This window comes from Notamacropus eugenii, chromosome 6 (genome assembly GCF_028372415.1).
Source record: "Notamacropus eugenii isolate mMacEug1 chromosome 6, mMacEug1.pri_v2, whole genome shotgun sequence".
NCBI classification, from domain to species: Eukaryota; Metazoa; Chordata; class Mammalia; order Diprotodontia; family Macropodidae; genus Notamacropus; species Notamacropus eugenii.
In genome coordinates, this window is record NC_092877.1 from 176,096,846 (window position 1) to 176,116,948 (window position 20,103).

General features: G+C 32.4%; 1 protein-coding gene across 15 annotated transcripts in view; it reads left to right on the forward strand.

Annotated features, from left to right (window-relative positions):
• The window catches only part of ROBO2 (roundabout guidance receptor 2), an 820,467-nt gene that overhangs the window by 692,020 nt on the left and 108,344 nt on the right, over positions 1–20,103 (forward strand). For 9 of the 15 annotated variants that reach the window (XM_072621616.1, XM_072621613.1, XM_072621611.1 and 6 more), the window contains 3 exons: positions 5,366–5,626; positions 9,033–9,262; positions 17,357–17,539. In XM_072621616.1, the coding sequence (XP_072477717.1) occupies positions 5,366–5,626; positions 9,033–9,262; positions 17,357–17,539 (674 nt within the window). The remainder of the gene's footprint in view (positions 1–5,365; positions 5,627–9,032; positions 9,263–17,356; positions 17,540–20,103) is intronic. The other 6 variants (XM_072621617.1, XM_072621624.1, XM_072621618.1 and 3 more) reach the window with 1 other exon arrangement.

A 20,103-nucleotide genomic window follows, 5' to 3' on the forward strand; every position in this document is an offset into this window, starting at 1 on the left:
ACAACAAATATGCATTCCAATTATTTTGCCAAAATTCAAATTGCCCCCAATTATTTGAGTAATTGCTTTAGTTTTCTTCATAAATGCAAAAGTGGTTTTTGTACTTCCTATAGTGTTTTATAGCCTAGTCCTGACCCTACATTCCCCTTTCTACTCATCTCAATAAACAAAGAACTTCCTCACTTTCTCTATAGCATGCCTACTCTGAGTTCTGCAGATTAACCTTCCAATCCAGAAATTTATGTACAATGCCAAGTTGACCTTTCCTTCTTACAAATGGCCTCTACTGCCTCCCTCTCAGGTCACCTACCATAGATACCCCAATGCCTAGATATTAAATTAATTGATGTAATTTCCCCCAGACGTTTCACATCTGTAATTGGATGCTAAGAGGACTATCCTTCTCTTTTTGTGATAAAATACAGTGGGTGACCTTCTGTGATAAATGTTAAAGATATAAATAATGTCAGGTATTAGATAGGTCCTTAGAGAGGAGAATGCCAGAGACAGTGATCCAGTTTTTTTGGCAAAGAAAATTTGAACATTTCTGAATGTAAGAATGATTAGAGTCAGCTAGAATTTATCTTAAATATATTAGATAGGACATTTAGAAAATGCAGATTTACAAAGGGAAAAAAGGTAACGGTTACCCAAATAAAACTAAACATGTTCAGGGAAATGTGGAAATGTTTGAAGTTTTTCATTTCTTTCTCTTGTCACTCTCCTCACAACTTTAGTCAACACAGAAAATTCAATAGAATATACTAATATTTGCAAAATATTGTATTTGGTTTTTTGAAATCAAAGCTAATTCCTTCAAGATATCTGTTCACTTGACTTTGTCACATTTAAAAGAATTAGAGAGTTTTCCTATATGTATGAATGTATTTCCTATATATAAAAAACACATTAGCATAGTATTTTTTGACATAAAGCAAAGTATTGAATTTAAGGTCTAAAGATATATTATCTGTATATTCTGGAAATATAAAACATTTTACTTGCACTGTTACTTAGCTAGAGTATAGCTAAAGCAATATAGGTTATCCTATAGCCTGCATTTTCTATATTCCACTTAATATATAAGAACAGTAAATTGATGTAGTTCTTGTGACATGATCTTGACTTCTTCATATATATGCATGGGTGGAAGGATAGATAAAACTCTTTGAATAATATATTTCCTTCCAGAAGACACACGAACATGAGTATATGGCAGTGTATGCATTCTAGAATATATACAATCAATGATACTTTCAAGAGACTTTGAAGTTTCATAGTATTCTATGTCTGATTTTTCCATATTTTAAAATATTACTCATTTCAGTATTTGTCCATGCCATGTTGATAGGAATTGTTACCAAATTTTCAGAATCATGTCCTAGAAGTAAACATGACTAACAAAGTGAAAAATAGAAGTAGGTTTTGTCTTTATCATTGTAACATCCTTCATCATGAAAACATCCTTCAACAGTAAAGTACATTTATTTGTGTTAGTTGAAACTATATAAATATTTTAACACTATTATATGCAAAGCCCTGTACCCCTTCACTCAAAAAAAATTCCTGAAATGATAGAAGAATACAGAATTTGAATCTCTCAATCTCAGGATTGAGTTTTATTTTTAAATACAAAAAGTTAATAGTCTGTGGCAAAACAGAAAATGAATGCACCAGAAAGTCATGAATAGATTAAAATGGAAGAAACTACTGGAGGGAGATAAAAAGGAAATTGTTATAGATGATAGAAATACCATTACCACTTATATTTTGGAATGACCTAATATTTGTCACAATGTTACTTCATAGGTGACAGAACTGGTTTATATTTGTCTTCATCATTAAAAAAAAAAAACAACAACATTGGACTGAATCTTTTAAAAAAGCTTTACATACATGTGCATATATATATATATATATATATAATACATACGTACACATGCATAGATACAAAAATACATGGACACAAATCACAAAATTTTTATATTCTCTACTTATTTCCCTTATCAGCATTTTTTAGTTGTGACATATTTATGTCATTAAGGATAGTATCACTATTTGCCACTCTCTTAACATATGTAATAATATAGAATATAAGACCTTTCTTGCTCAGAACTCTAAATTACTGATTTTTCTACTCAATTTTTAATTATAATGCTGCATATTGATCTTTAATTGCTAAGAACCTAACTATCATTATTGATATCCCTAAGAATCCATTCGTGTGAAACTTTTCACGGTTCAAAAATATCTGTTATTGTATTATGGATCCATTGGAAATTACTTGATGGTTGTTCTGAACCCACAGCACCCCAGGGTGATAATTGTTCTCATTAAGACATCTTTCTGGATAACATGCCACTTGGCAAAACTATGCCAAACTCTTATTTCCCAGCATTCATAATGCTGAGCATTTTTAGAATGTCCATATGACACTAGGAACAGCTCAGTAGCAATTAAATTGAAAAGCAGTCCTTCATTCTGCTGCAAATGTAAACTGACATGCCTTGGCTACTATTGCACTTCATTGTATTGTTATTTCTAATTTGATCTTTATGTTTGACCTTTAACAAGTTAGTTCACATGCAACATTGATTTCTTGTCATCCTCATTATTCTCTAGACAAGATAGATACTATGATGCATCTTATTTAACTGACAAACAGGTTAAACTACAGAATATTTTCAAAGATGGGCCAAGAGAACTTTTCTTTGACCTAAGAGCACTTTTATAGTCACTTTTTTCTTTTTGTAAACAAAAAGAAAAAAAACACACACAAAATTCTGTCATTCAAAATGTGTAATCTTTTAAAAGTGGAGACAATTCTGAAAAGAAATGGCCACAATTTTTGATACCAGAAAAGGTTAACTAGGCAATGTATTAAGAGGCTAAAAGCCCTCCCCAAATTTGTTAATGGAATGATCTGAATGACTGATGGCACACAATTAAGTTCTTTTAAAAAGCTAGTTACTTAGCATCAAAGTATATAGCTGTCAAACACAGATCAGAAATATGTGATGCTTGTGCTGTCAAGCACAGTTTCCTCTTTTTTTTCCTTAAGGAGACAGGCCCAAGTCTGGTGATGTTTGTGGCCTCTTTAGAGGTGAGGAGTACCTGAGAACAGAAATTTGCCAGCTGGAGGCTGTAGCGTAGACAGTTAACCAAATCACTGATTCAGAACCATCATCATATCTGGATAAAGAATCTTCTGTATTTTGAGTGCCAATAGGGTAGAAAACTATCCAGCAATTCCCTAGTTCTCATATGATTAGAATTTTTGCTAGACTACAACCTAGGGACCTTTCCCTTTTGAAATTCTCTCTGTGCCATGGGATTATCCCTCTCTTATTTCATGGTAAGACTGTCCATGGCCCTACTAGAGTAGATGAGATGGGGAGGAATATATTCCAGAAGAAAAATATTTAAAATTAAAGAGAAATAAAAAATTAAAATTAAAAAGAAGTTAAAGAAAAAGAGCTACAAGGCATTTAATATTGAGAAGAGTTGTCTTATATTCCTGTCTTCCTTCAATAATCAGATAAAAAGGCAACATAAGGTTGGGCTAGACTACAACTGAGAAGGTTTGGTTTTAAATCTTGCTTCTGCCACACCAAGTCATTTAATTTATCTAAAACTTATTGTTTTTATTGGTCTTATTGGTTCATTGCAATTAAAAAATCTTATGATTTAGGTTATTCCAATTAGCTCATTGCTATAGGTGGCATTCTATGGAGTTCCAGATACATCCGGGGATTGTTGACATATTGATTCGTTGAATTTAGAGCTTGGTAAACCCTGCACCATTTTTTAAAATGGAAACTTAAATAAATTAGTTTGGACAAGTGATTCAACCTTTCCAAAATAACTAATTACAAATTTTTTCTTTTGATTATTCAGTGTAATCAACATTGATTGACCAAAGTGAATCGATCATGTCACACAGACATGTCTATAATTCAGAGACAGGTGACATCAATAAACAGTACAACAATATTCATTTAATTACACTTTCTATAAGGTATCAAATTATCATGACAGTAAAAAAAAAAAAACCCTTATGAATGATATTGTAAGCTTTCCCTCTAAATACTAAATACTAAGCTCCCACCATGGTAACCTTATGACCAGAATGACTCAATCTCTCTTTTAAAAAAATTACATAAGAGATAACTGATTTGTTTTATTACATTAAAGAAAATTACTTTATTGAACTCATTATTATATATTTTTAAACATAAAAAGGAAGATTAATGGATTATAATATTAAATATATAAACACTGGAAAGTTGGGATAAATAACAATTGTGTTTATTGGTATTTAGTTTTCTTATGAATATTTTGCAAAATGTAATTAAGAAGAAAGAACTGATTTTGTATGGGAATTGATTAAAAAATATGTTTTATAAATAAAGTTTGAGGCAAGAGATTCCAGAGGAAATATCTGAAGAATTAACACATTGATGGAGTCCAGGTCTGAGGGTATCAATTGAGGTGTTTTCTAAGAATGTGCAAGATTCTAAAAATCATGTTATAGAATTCCTAGATGATCTCTAGTTTGGAAGAGCCAATGTTAAATTACAATAACTTTCCCCATAATTTTATTAGCTCTTCAGGAATTTCTCCCTTTAGATTTTTTGATTTGGTGAGGAAATACTTCAAAATAGTTGTAATGCTAAGATTTAAAAACAAGATTGCCAGGCTGAGGGATTTTACATTCAACTAGTACCCACAACAAGTCATGAATAAGTCTTTAGAGAGAAAACATTAAAATGTATTATAAAAATGGATTAATACAGTAAGACAACATCATGTTGTATTATAAAATGTGTTATAAAAGTGGATTAATACAATAAGACAAACAATATGATTATTATAGACAATTAAAGTAACACACGGAAGAGTTATTATATCCAATACCAAATATATCAGTGGTTTATTTGTTTTTACCTGACCTGTGATTTCTTTGGTATAGCCTTCTCCCAGTGTGGCCATTCCATCTCATAGTAGAGATCAGCATCTTTTCTGAAACTTAAAGTCTTGGAAAGTTGTCCAGAGCAATTAGAAATTAAATGACTTGCCTAGGGTACTGCAATCAGTCTATACTAGAGGCAAAACTTAAACTAGGTCTTTCTGTCTTTGAACTGAGATCTTTCTACCTCCAAAGTCAGTTTCTCTTCTTTTCCTTATACTTCTTAAACAATTGAAGATTAGCACATTACAGCATTAAAACATTAGAACTTTAGAATATTAGTTTTCCTAAACACAATGATAAAGAGCCAACAGATTAATTAGACATGGTGGTATGAAGTTTTGTTATTGCTTAACTGTCAAGATAATTTTTTTTTGTTTTATTTTAAAATTTCAGCTATGACAGTGATGGCTGGTGTCCACCATTACCAGTTCAAACATATTTACATCAAGGCATGGAGGATGAGCTAGAGGAAGATGATGACCGAGTCCCAACACCTCCTGTTCGAGGAGTGGCCTCATCACCTGCCATTTCATTTGGGCAACAGTCTACTGCCACTCTGACACCCTCTCCTCGTGAAGAGATGCAACCAATGCTGCAGGCTCACCTTGATGAGCTGACCAGAGCCTATCAGTTTGATATAACAAAACAAGCATGGTAAATATCAAGCAAAACAAATAGATGTCTAGAGAGATCAGCATGTATATACAATATTGAGTTCAAGGACATAAAAAAATAAAACAACAATGTACCTTAGAGTTCATATAGTCAAACTTCCACGTTTCATAGATAATAAATTAATTAGCAGATTGACTAACAGTTCATTTCTAAAATGGGATTAGAGCACAAATTTTTCTGACAGTTCCATTAAACTGTAGTTTACATTTTTTTTACATGTAGTTGGTGTTCAGAAGCCTGATAAAATGAGATAACATTTGTAAAAACATAATACAGTACCTGGCCTACAATAGGTGCTATATACATATTTATTCCCTTCCACTTCCCTGCTCCCCGTTGAATTGAAATTATGTGTATGTGTGCATACACACACAAAATTAGGTTTATGATAGTTTGTGTGTATGGTTAGCTTCTATTATTGACATTCAACTATAGTTTCTTCCACAGAAGCTTGTTTAATTTACACACACACACACAAACTTACACATGTACATTTACACCTGCATATATGTATATTGTGCAGGAAAAATGTAATGTTTAATAATACTAAATTTATCATGATAGCTACAGACACTTCATACATATTTCTTATTGTTTTCTTCCTATACTATCTTTCCATTTCCAACTGACAACACTTAAACCCTTGACAGTATTGTTTTGGATAAATCTTATATTAATAAAGTGTATCCCCATATTATCTCTTGATTTTAGGGATCAGGCACTTGCAGTTTCAGAGAAATACCACTATATGGTGATCTTGTGTCTTTTGGGGCTATAGGTCCAGCTTCTCCAAAGACCATAACAAATTGCAAATAACAAATCTGGCAAAAGCCAGATTGCCATAGGAAATAAACTACAAAAATATAGCTGTATTATTGGTTTCTCAGGTATTACCAAAATTTAAATATTATTTAGTGTGATGAGTACAAAAACAAGCATAAGAATATATGACTCACGAACAATTTAATTCTTAAATATAATTTAAAAATCAAGGTAGGGAAGTGAATAAGCAAATAGATATGGATCTATCACATATGTTAAATGTCTATATGTATATATACATTCCTATATGTTCCTCCTTTGCACACTCTAACCCTATTTCCATCACCATTTTCCTTCATTTTGGAAAGAAAACAATGAAAATCATTTTTATTTTCATAATTATACTTTAAAATGAAAATCATAAGGACAGTAGGGGATTCTCTAACTATAATGAATCCATTAAAGTAGTTGACTTCCTCTCATTGTCTGGATCTGGAGTTGAGGAAGGTAAAAATCTACTTTTCATTTAGTTCTCTACTATTCCCCCTTGCCTCTGTTTATAGGATTTTAAGCTAGAAATGACCTTACGGATTGACCCCTTTATTTTACATATAAGTAAACTGAGGCCCACAGGGACAAAGTCACTTCTCCAATGTCATAGAGTTAGCAGAATCCCTTGTTTACCTAAGAGTTTATTCTTTATAGACTATATGTTGTTTACTGTATGTCCAGTCTTGTTAGAAGAAACAAACTATGACCTGAGAACGTAATAAGAATATTTTCCCTATCCCACAACACCAAATATAGCATAAAACTTAAAAAATATGCTTGAAAGAAAAACACCTAGAAAGGAAAAACTCTTTATGTATATAAATGTCTATATGTTCATATAGAGAGAAATAGATAGAAAAATATCTTCATATCTTTTGGGGGAGAGGGAGAAAGAGAGAGAGATATTTAAATCACTGGTGAATCAACTTTTCTTTTCTTCTGACTCCCAATACTCTTGACTGATAAAATGAAAAACAAATTAAGAGATTTTCAATGCAATTATCATCACTGATTGCTATTTTATTCTAAGTGCATCATTATTTAGTTAATTGGGGTTATCCTATCAAAGATTAACAAAGGCTGTCAAAGATCATAGGAAACCAAGACCCAAATTCTTGAATAATATTTCCTTACCTTTTCACTTAAAATGTCAGGAAAATCAGAAAAAGAACTGGATAGTAGGTGAACATATTATGTGAGAAAATATGTCTCAAAATTTTTAAACTGCTAATATCAACCATTCTCAGTGCCTGAGGAAAAATTCAACTTTCCATAATTTGTTGAGGAATGCAATTCTTCAGTTTGCCATTTCTCAGCATGAAATCAACTATTAATCATTGGAAACCACATTTGAAATGCCCCTGTCCACTTATCCAAGAGATGACCTTACATGCACACTAAAACTGAAATTTAGAAAAGAAATATGAAACCAGTGTACAAAGAAGTAACTAATGTAACATTATCAGCCTAATTAAACAAAAGGATATTGATTCTAATTAAAAAGACTAGGAGCAAAAGCAAAGGCCAATTTCTTTTGGAACTCACCTAAGTAACAGGTGACCCTATCCTGTCAAGATTTGAAAAGAAAGGCTTCAGATATCAAAGGACAAAATTCATCAAGACTTTGAATTGCATGTCACAAAAGATAGAATTTTCACTAAGCTATGGCTAAGGATTTTGGTAGTAAACTATCTTTAGCTAAACAATTTGGGAGTTCCTTACCAAAGAGAAGCAGGATGTTTTGATAACTACTCCAAATACTTACAAAACAAATTTTTATTAGCAATCTCTACCAAAAAAAAACCAAAACCTAATATGTCATTACAAAATAGTATAAAATAAGAAAATAACTTGCTCTCTTCTCTGACCAATACACTGCAGTCTAGTTGAAAAAATAGATGTTATCAACTTCTTAACAGGTTAGAATGAATCACAATTTGTCATTTAGGTGAATTATGTTCAAATAAACTGAACTGAAATGCTTCTTTTCTTACTCTATATCTATCATCACAATATAAGGAAATAGGCTTTTTTAAAATCTACATTCAATTCAGCAAATAATTATTAAGTGCCTATAATGCACAGGGTACTTCACTAGGCACTGAAGATATGAAGGTAAAAAACAGTGTACCTCTCCCACTTGAATGTGATCCTCTTGAAAGCAGGTTCTGTATTTTTGCTGTTATTATTTTTTGCCTTTATTTGTATCCCCAGTTCTTAGAACATGAGCATAGTAGGTGCTTTATAAATGCTTAGCAACATGACTCAGTGAGCTAACTTAATGGCGAGGGGGTAAATTATATGCATAAATAAGTATGGCACAAGGTAAGATGTAAATAAATTCAAAGGAAACAAGTTCTAGACCTGAGTTCTTAACTTTTTGATGATTGGAGCAAAAGTTTTTAAAATACTTGGGTTTGAATGGAAATGGAAGAAATAGTTATTGAGACTTTACACATAAGTCACTTTTGTAACTAAGCTGTGATAATTAGAAAGGCTAACGTTTTGTGGGGTTTTTTTTTCCATTTAAAATATGTACTATGTAAAAGATGCCTTCTTTTTCCTCTTCTAGGCACATGCAAAGCAATACCCAACCTCCTCAGCCCCCAGTTCCACCATTAGGTTATGTTTCTGGAACCCTGATTTCAGATTTGGAGACTGATATTCCAGATGATGATGATGATGACGATGAGGAGGAGGAGGAAGAAGAGGAAGAAGAAGCATTAGAAATTACTAGACCCTTGAGAGGTCAAGAGCAGACTCCAGGATCCAGTATGGACAATCTAGACAGTTCTGTGACAGGTAACAACTGATTTATCAGAAATAACTGACCTGTTTATGTATTTAAATATATCACAAATCATATATGTTTTAGCAAGGTTTATTTCATTCTATTTCTATGACATTCTAAATATGTTAATACTAAACACAAAGTTAAAAAGGGATTTGGAAATATTTTTGCTTTGCTGTGAAAATGATAAGAAAATTCATGAATTTTAAAAAGCTTTAAGGACATGAAAGAAAACTCAATTATATTCAGAGCTTTTGAAAAGTTCAGTCTACCAAAGAAGCAAGTCTATTACGTTTTTTAAAAATTGACTTTTGGAAATGATACATTTTGTATATCAGGAGCAACATACAAAATGAATGGAATCTTAAAATGCCTCTTGATATTTTATTCTGTAAAAGTATTCACTGATAAAAATGAAAAAAATACTTCAGAATAAGCTTCTAAAGGACTGCACAACATATTTAGAATGGAGAAAAATGTGTGATTATATAAAGTATATTTTTATACATTTGATATTCATGGATTCGATAATTTTATACTTGGAGAAAGATAATTATTTATTCCATTATCTCCTTAGCATCTTATCCTAGCCACAGTGCAAGAGGGTGCAACAGACTTCATCAAAATATGAACCCAGAATTAAATGCCATAAAGGCTATGCATTTAAAGTTACTTTTGAAACAGATTTTAAGTCAGATGAGCATATGGTAAAGATAGAGAACATGTGTGAGTAAACACTGCTTTTGACCTTAAATAATGAATCCTCTATTTAGTATCAAAAAATACCCTCTGCATATCTGTGATGATTTAGTTCCCTGAAAGAAACAAATATTCATTCCAAATACTCAATCTTCATGAGAGTCCACTAATTTCTGTATTTACTTTTAGTATGTCTTTACTCTAAGAGGGCATTTAAATGTTCTCCCACATAATTTTATTTTACTGTCACATGATTTTTCAGTTCTAAAGATTTTGCACCCTTATCTGGGCATTGCAGCTCCGGAAATACATTGAAGCTCCCAGTGATGGAAGCTGGAACGTGACAGTGATGGAGCATCAGCACCTATAATTTTCCTCGGCATCTCTTGTTGAATTAAACAGTGTGCAATGCACTATTCCACTTTTCCGTTTGTCTCCTTGCCCTCAGGCCAGTCTGCTTGCCAAGCTAATTAAGATTTAAGAACTGCAGCTCAACTGCTGTGATTTGAAAACCAGCTCCAACTGAAGGTTGCAGAGTTAAAGTTTAAATCTTAGAATTCAGAAAGGTGACTTATTAGTGCACTAGTCAGCTAAGCTACTTTGAATGTCTAGCCTAATCTCCTTCAGGTTATATTTTTGCATATTTTTGCATATCTCACTAATAGCTCTGAAGCCTTTCCACTAGAAATGTAGCAAAGGCTTTTACAATGATAATACAGGAATAAATAAATTTTAAAAATCAGCTTAGCCCATATCCCTCTTTTGTGGCGTATTATTAATGGTGGAAATGATAGATATATCTATACATCAGGGTGCTGTCATTTTGAACATTTACATGTTCATTTATTAGTATCATGCAAGATATGACTAGGGTAAGGAAAAAAATGGTACTTTTACTACAGTTAATTTGTCTTAGTATTCATCCAAATGAAGTTTTTATAGCTAAGAAAACAAAACCTGCTTTCCTACATGAATTTAACTTAATTACTGTCATCTTTATAAATATTGGGGCATTCTGGTATAATAGAGTGTGATCTGTTTAATCTTATAAGTAAGGCTATGTCTTGCTAGAAAAATGGAATGAGCTTTGCAATTTCAAGTATTCACATAAAACACCCCCTCCCACCCTTTTCTACAATAGGTTTATGGGGAAGGTCTGCTTAAAGTCTTAATTGCTGAGCCTAGAATTAACCTTGCTAGTAAATGTATCCTCTCACAAAGGAAACAGAGCTTCTGGGTGCATAGATTCTATAAAATCTGAATGTTAGAAAGAGTAGGTGCTAATGAGTAATGTGCTAAATTGCCTGTTTCCTTTAGACACTTAGGGCTTGGTTTGACAGTGCTAAATGAGTTGGGCAATAAAAACACACCATTTCCATTTGCTTTCTAGTTCTTTTAAGATGTTAAGTGCCCACAAGGAAGATTTTTATCTCAGTCTAAGATTGCTTTGATTCTGAATTTGCTTACGGTTTGGGGTAATTGAGTAATTTATTTCAGTTAAAATTGTATGCTACCTTTGTATTTTAGTTATTATTAACTTAATGAGTAACTATTAAAACAGGACAGTCAGGTTAAGATTTGCTTGCTTTTATTGCTTTCAGACAGTTTCCATATTAGGGAAAATCCATGATATCTAGGCTGTTTTCACAAAAATCACATGTCATTATAAATGTTTTTTGTCTCTTAAACAAGTAATTCAAGAATGACACTTTTTTGAAATGGTGGTTCATGAAGCAAGAGAAAGGCAAATCATGGGGAAAAGTGTCAGCTGTCCCATTTCTAATGAACTCACTAAGAGAGAATGGTAGCCACAGAAATCATTTAAAAACTACATTTTAAAGTGATGCCACTGAACAAATAATTACTGATTCCTCATTTGTGCTTTCCTCCAGTTATCATTCTTTCACATTTATTTGCAAGATTATCAAACCCAGTTTGCTACTTAATCAAATATATTTAAACATATAATGAAAATGAATTTATGCCACTTAGTCACATTTCTTTCTTTGCATTTTTTATCATTCCAGGTTTTTCAATTTTCAAATATTGAAAAGCCAAAAAACTCACAAATTTATATCCTCAAATTATCAAGTATATAATTTTACCTCTACCTCATTCATCTATGAAACAAAAAAGAATTATTTCAATAATAGTTTTTACTTGCCCTGGCAAAAGGAAGTTTTGCTGATCTCAGATTCAGTCCCAGGTTCAACAATAGGGACCCAAGTTCAAGAAATACACTTTGATGAGCATTTCTTAAGCCCTTCTCAGTAGTTGGATTTTTTCCTTAAAACTATTACATCATAATTCAAATCCCATTGGATTTTACTAGAGCAATGCGGTCTGGAGACTCGAAATACCCATTGATAAAGAAACTCTCTTACTGAAGTGTTAGAGTTCATATGAATATAACAGTTGAAGAGATACTGGCCCTTGTTTTAATACTTTGAGAGGTAAAAACTGCTTTACCAAATGAATCACAAAAAATTTTTTTTATAAAATCTGGAAGTTTTCTTTAAAGCTAAAGTACTTAGAGCCTTAGCTACTAAAAGCTGAGACCCAAAGAACAGAAGTTGCTACCAAAAATGATTAGGGAAAAATTCAAATACCAAAAATTCCATGTTATTACTATCATTGCCAAAATCAGTTAAATAATTTTCCAAAGAGACAGTAGTTTTGAAATGCTTTAAATACTCTATGTACATTTATTTTTAATTTTCATAGTTAAAAGAAAGATAAAGGCTATCTAGAATATGTTTTTACCTATGTAAATAAAGTTTAAAAAATTTGCTTATCTTTAATTCTACATATATTCCTTCCTCTGCATATAATAATTAGAGAATGAGATCTTATGCAATGTAGCTGAAGAGAATAGAACAACTATAGATTAGAAAAAGATCAGTTACCTAAGTAATCTGTTGCCAAGACAGAGGTCAACATTTGGATTGATTTGCTCAGAGATACATATTGCTTAGATTTTATTTTACAGACAGTTAGGCACATTGCATTTAATAGTAAGTGTGGTTTGTAGATTAAATATATGCTCAGAAAATGGGGACCTGCTAGTTTTTGTATCTCATAAAAATGGTAATGTCACAATTAACAAGGTCATATTATAAAGCACAGACTTTACTCAAGCTTAATGGATCTAGGGATACGCATTCATCAGCAAGGAAGGATTTAGCATAAAATGACATGTAAATGAATTGATGACTGATCATAAATTAATTTTAGTGCTGAAGATGTAATAGAGACACAGCAAGATGCCACTTTATCATAGTATTTTACTGCTCAGTAGCATTTGAGCAACTACTTAATGTTCTATGTGCATTTTTTTTCTTTAGCAGTTAGAATAAATTTAAGAAATTTTTGGCTTTTCAGCAATTTGAAAACTGAAAAATCTGGAAAGGTTAAATATGTAAACAGAAATAAATTTGACTAAGTGACATAAATTCATTTTCATTATATGTTTAAGTATATATTGATAATGTATTCAGCTATAAAGTGTCAAAATGGTATGGATTGCTTACCATCTTTTATTTCATATTTTCTAATAGAGCAGATTTTACCACCCATATATTGCTTGCTATATTTTATTTTCTAGTAGTGCATTTTTTTTTACCACACATACACTTTTATTCAAAATTTTCATGCAAAAATACTTCTAATAAATCAATTATTTGCTCTTCCCAAGCCCTTTAACAGTTTATATAAGATCTTAGGATGTAAGATTTAAAGGAGAAAGATGGAAAGTCATAATGAAAACAGGCAACCACAAGGAAATGAACTTTTTAACAGAAAAGAAGAAAGGTATTGCACTTTAAAGACTTTTTTTTATTACATCAAAAGGGCTAAACCCTCTCCATTTATGGAGGCAGAAATACTTCTTTCCTTGTAGTGAGGTACTTTTGCCAAAAGCCAGCCCACTGACCAACCCTCTGGTGATGAGCCTTTTCCACTCCTTATAAGTCCCATTCTAGGTTGATGAATAATATCTGCTGCTGGGCCAGTACTTGAAGCCATTGCAGTATGGAAAAATCATAATATTGTGGGAAATGTTTTATTCATAACTTTTTCTAATTTTTTCTTCCTCCCTTGTTTCTAAAGGCCCTAGACCTTTAATTTCATTGGTTTAGAGAACTCCCATTGACAAAATTCCCTCTACCAATGCACATCAATAACTGTTCTAACTTGTAATCTTAGGGAGTTGTCTGTGATCCTGAGAGCTTAAATCACTTTTGCAGTTTAACAAAACCACAGTGCACCAGAGGCAGGGCCCGAAACCTAACTTTCCTGACTCCAAGATTCGCTGTTTATTCACTATGCCACATTTCCTGTCAAAAGTGATATTTAAAAGCATTTGTCCCAAAATGTATGCATGCCCCCTACCTTATATTTATAGGTTGCTTTCTCCTTTTCTTGTCTCTTAGCCATGAATTTCTCTCTGACTTTAAGGGAGGGATACACTAGAAATTCTAGAATAACTAAGGAGCTCATATTATTATATGCCTTTGGGGAAAAGTACACACTACAGCTTGATATTGACTTCTGATTTCTCCTGCTTTCTTTGTTTATCTATGTAAACCTTATTAATTAATCTATCTCTAAATATTTGTTCAATGTTTATTATTTGCCAAACACTGCACTAAGCACAGTGGAAACAAAAATCATAGTGAAATATGCCCTGTCCTCAAGGAGCTTACATTTTAATGGTAGAAAGAACATGTATTTATGTAGGCATATATAATATGCATATACGTATTTATGTATATACACATATTCTTTTATTTTAGCTAAATCATGTTTCTTTGTTATTGTCATAATCTCTATTTAAAGTTCATTAAGAGTTAGCACCACCATCAAAAAATCAAAAAGAATTTGTCAAACACTATAGCCCCAAGAACAGTGTTAGGTCCTTAGGATACAAAGACAAAAGTGTCCCTGCTCTCTACGAGTTTTTATTCTTTTAAGGGAAGTAACACATACAAGTACAACTATATATCAGATAATTACTAAGCAAATGTAATGGTGTGTAGAGAGAGAAAGAGGTGTTTGTGGTAGACCATAATGGATGGAGTAGACCCTAAAATGCAGTTAAGTCCTTTGGCTATGTTATACATAGAACTGAATGAAAACATAAAAATGCATAACCAAAAGTTTTTTTTTTCTTTTTTTGCACCAGTGATGTAGCCCCTGGCATCCCACCAAACATTAAAAAAAAGCAAAAAACAGAAAAACAGTTGGGAGTGGGGTTAGGCAAGGGAGATGACATTAGCCTCCATGAACCTTATAGGATTACCCTTCCAGAGGATATACTAGCCATGACTGGAGAGGAGAAGGAATTCAGACAACTTGTTAGATTCTACACTGCATGTATCCTTCCCCCACGTTTGAAAATTGTTTTCTTACAAACCATGTTTCTTGTATACCTATTGCTTGTGTTCCAGTGATTTGTACCATTCCTTTATCTGGGTTTAGAACAATGTCCCCAGTTTTTCAAGGTAGAAGGATGGCTTCATACAAAAAACAGTAGCTGAGTCTGTATTGTAGGAGGGGATGGCATAGAGTGTCATGTGTGAGAATCAGTGAAAAAGGCAGATTGGCAGAGAAAGACATTTTTGACTCTTCCTTTTTGAACTCTATGCCTTTCTCTACCCTAAAAATGTGAACTAGATGGTAAGCAAAAAAGAAGTTCATTTTGTTTGAACCTGAGAAGCAAAAAAGAGGATGTGGAAGCTAGAAGTTTTCCTCCTCTTGTTTAACCAGGAATCTTATTTGCAGTATGGCATCATTGATTTGGTTAAAATACTGTGAATTATCAAAAGATTGACATATTCATAATAAAATTCTTAAGTATGTTTCCTTGAATTATGTTTTTTTCACATTGTCATTAAGACATTAATATCAACCTGAGTATAAACTTAAAAGATGTTTCTGGAAGAAATGTTATCAAACGTAAAATCAGATGGATATGATATTCTGATCTAGTGCTTAAACTTCCATCATTTTGATTCCCCAGTCCCTTGTAATATAGTTTCAACTAAGACAATGTTTTTATGGAGCTAATTAATGGCGCCAGGTGGAGGCTACTTGTTTTCTATATACAGGCAAAATAATTATTTTATTCTTGACCATTTTCTATCACCTACATAATTGCTTCAACTATCCAGGTAATAAAGAATTGTCTGTAATTTTCATTCTCTATTTATAAAATATTTTATATCATGAAAATTTGTCATTGCTTAAATAAAAGGGAAGTAGAAAGTATTAAAGGACTCACATTTTTCTTAAAGCATAGGTTTTATGAATGAACAATAAAAATCTTGGAGAAGCTTTAACATCCTTTCAGTATTTCAAGAAGTATATTCACTTCTAAAATCTTTTATGACCACTAAATGCTACATTTCATTTTCTCCTATCTACTATAATGTCATGTGGCAAAGTTCATTGCATTATTTCCTTTTTTATTTTTGTCTGATGGTCCTTGACTTGCAATAATTGGATCAAATATTGTTCTTTCTCAGGAAGCTATTTTTTTTTGTTAGCTTCCTTGCAGCTGTTTGTCAAGTGAACTGTGTTTGGAAAGTTCAAAAAAAAAGCGTGATTTTGGCGAACAAAACCAGCACTCTGCTACACTTAATATATTTTCAGGCTAACAGATCCTTCTCACTCCTTCAGTTTCTGTTTGTTGTTTTTATTAATTTTTTTTTAGCTTTTCTTTTTAAATCTTGGAAGCTATATTATGGAAGCCTGCCAATTGAAAGAAACTTATGGTTAGGTTAGAATAACAGTCTCAAAGATATTCTTATGTACTACATAGTAGAGAGGAAAAAGTGAAAAATAAAGTGCTTCATTTTATCTTTATGTATCTATGCGTGTTCCTGGAATTCCAAGTAATTTTAGAATTTAGAACTATTTCATGGCAAGTATTTCTTTTACTTGGCGAATATGGTGTTATGTCTTTATCATGTCTCATTGACACCTTATCACTGAAATTACTTAAAATCTTTGAAATTAATATTGTTAGGTTTAGTTTAAGAGCCCATTTTGCTTTGATAAAGCAACATAACACGGGATCAGGAGCTGGCATGGAGAAAGGAAGGTTTGGGTTCCGGTCCCACCTCTGACATAAACAACTTTGTGACCCTGGTCAAGTCACTTAACTTCTCAGTTGTCTTGTAGGCAATTCTCTAAGACTGTGAGTTGCAGAGAAGATGCCAACATGCATTGGGTTTTTCCTCTTTTGGAGTTCTTTATATAAATCAAGCCACAAGAGCAATGATTGATTCCCTTCCCTAAAGTGTTTTATGTGGCATCTTCTCTGCACCTTACAGATGTTATACAATATAGAAACAGGTCATATATGAAATATCTACAACTCACTAGATAACTACATTTGTTTTTAGGTTCAATGATAAATGGATGGGGTTCTGCATCTGATGAGGATCGTAACTTTTCTAGTCATAGATCTAGTGTAGGTAGCTCCTCAGATGACTCCATCTTGACCAGCAGCAGTTTTGCACAAGCACTGGTTGCAGCAGCAGATAAAGCTGGTTTTAGGCTGGATGGAACCAGCCTTACAAAAACAGGTTGGTAGATTTGACGTTGCCAATTTGTGCATGAGGAAACCTTATGCTATTCACACTGAGCTTTTTCAACCTCTTAATCTTTCTCCTCAATGAATCTGGTTGTAAGGCATTAACATGCATGAATATGAGTTTGGATGAATACTTACCATAACTAGCTAATTTAAGTGATGCAGACTATCATTTGGTCTTCTAATTTTCCCTTTATTCTCCACTACTTGAGAAATTAATTAATACATGCTTCTTTTTCATATTGCAGCAAAGCTACTACTAACTTTGCCACTATTGTTTGATAATATATACTTTGCAAAAACTTCACACAATCAGTCAAGTTTCTAGTGATAGAAAGCACTCAGCTTTTATCTTTTATCTTTATTACTGTGCTTCTAGCCCATCTTTTTTGCAAATGCATTTTCTGGGAAGACTTTCTAAGCATGGGGTGAGTGCATATAAGTTTGTCAGTGTAAGCATATGTCAGACAGTCTTATTAATTGTTTGGGATGTGTTATTTAATACAATTTTTTAATTTTATTTTACAGGATGCTAATTAAAAAGATACTGTATTTGCAAGTTAAATTTAATGGTGCTTATACATAATTGCTATTATTTAAGAACTCAGTTTTTGCTTCTGAACGTAATAAGTAACTTATTTTTCACTGCACCAGAAAGCACTTTGTCTTTTGCTTGAAGTTATCATTAAGTTTCATTTTTATCTTTCTTGAAACAAAATAGCTTCACTTACCCACTTTTGTGTATGTGTGTGCTCAATATAACTTCACTTCCAGTGAGAAAATGCTCTCTACCAAAGCAGATTAGTAATGCTATGCTACTTATAGTCTTAAGAGATTTGGCTAGGTCCCTGAACGTTTAAGTAACTTCCTCAGGATTACATAGCCATTATGTTTCAGAACTAGAACTTGAATCCAGGATGAAGAGATTGACTCTTTACCATCTAGGTTCCTCTTATATATAATCAGGAAGACCTGAGTTCTTTGTCCCACCTGTGACTTATAGATTATGGCTTGAGGCAAGTCATTTATACTCTCAGTGTTCCAGGTATCTCTATCAAAGTATAAGTTGCAGAACAATTTCTGATCTGAAAGGGCAGAAGAAATAGATAGACAGACAGACAGACAGACAGATAGTTAGATAGATAGATAGATAGATAGATACAGAGAAGAGAGGAGAGAAAAAGGAAGGAAGGAAAAAAAAGGAAAGAAGAAAGAAAAGAAAGAAAGAAAGAAAGAAAAAGAAAAAAGAAAGGAAGGAAGGAAGGAAGGGACAGAAATGAAAGCCCTATATATGTCAAATTTACATTCACAGAAGAAAAAACTGTAGCGCTGAAATTTCAAATTTACTCCTGTATCTAGGAATTGCAGAGGTTTGTTTTTATTTAAACAATATTTGTGATGTAAGATAATGGCTAATTGAATTTTTTTTTTATTTGATAAAGTTTAGGTCAGACATTGAATGTTCATACCATTTATGTGGTATATACAACATGCAGAAACAATTTGAAAAGTCAAAGAAATTAATCAATTAGGTAGCATAAATTCACTTGTTTCATGTGTGCTAATACTAATAAAACATTAAGCAACATATAAGATGGCCCTAAGGATAAGCAGCTAGAGAAATGTGTTTAGAATAAATATTACCTATTTGTAGCAATAATAACAATGGTAGCTGAATTTTGGGTAGTGCTTTCAGCTTTATAAAGTACTTTCCTCATAGTAATATATTTTATGACAGTAAATGATAGCTGTCATTTACATCATTTTTTTAATAAGAATCCTATGAGATAGATAGTGTATTATCTCCATGTTATAAATAAAATTCCTGGTAACTTATCCACATTCACAAAACTTGGAATATCAGAGTCAGTGGTGAAACTCAGGTCTTCAGACTCTAAATCCATTTTTCTTTCCACTATACTAAATGCTGTCATGTAGAATGTATGCATGCTAGATTCATACAGTGTTAAAAATATTAGCCATCATTTTTTTCTGTCAGCATAATCCTACCCTCTTTCCTGGAATAAATATAATATATTAAGCCAAAAGAAAGAGGCATACAATTGTTTGAAAAGTTAGAAGTGGAAATTCTTGAGTAAATGTACATTATGTTCTCTATTCTGATACATAATGTAATTTTAAACTGTTGTGTAGCATATTACAGAAGTGAAAGATTCTATGGAGAAAAGGTAGAAAACAACTGACTGATAAACAAGTTGTATATTTGTGGGGGAAGGGGACAGCTAGATGGTGTAATGCAAAAGGTGCCAGGCCTGGAGTCAAGAAGATTTATCTTAAGCAAGATCAAATCCAGCTTCAGACACTTAACTGGCTATGTTAAGTCTGAGCAAGTCATTTAACCCTGTTTACTTTATCTGTAAAAGGAGCTAGAAAAGGAAATGGCAAACCACTCTGGTATCTTTGCCAAGAAAACCCCAATAGGTCACAAAGATTCAGACACAACCAAAAAACAACTGAAACAAAATGATTGTGTTGTGGTCTAGTCCAATGAACATATCCGAGTAAGGATTTCTGGGAAGTTTGTTTTCTTTTGAT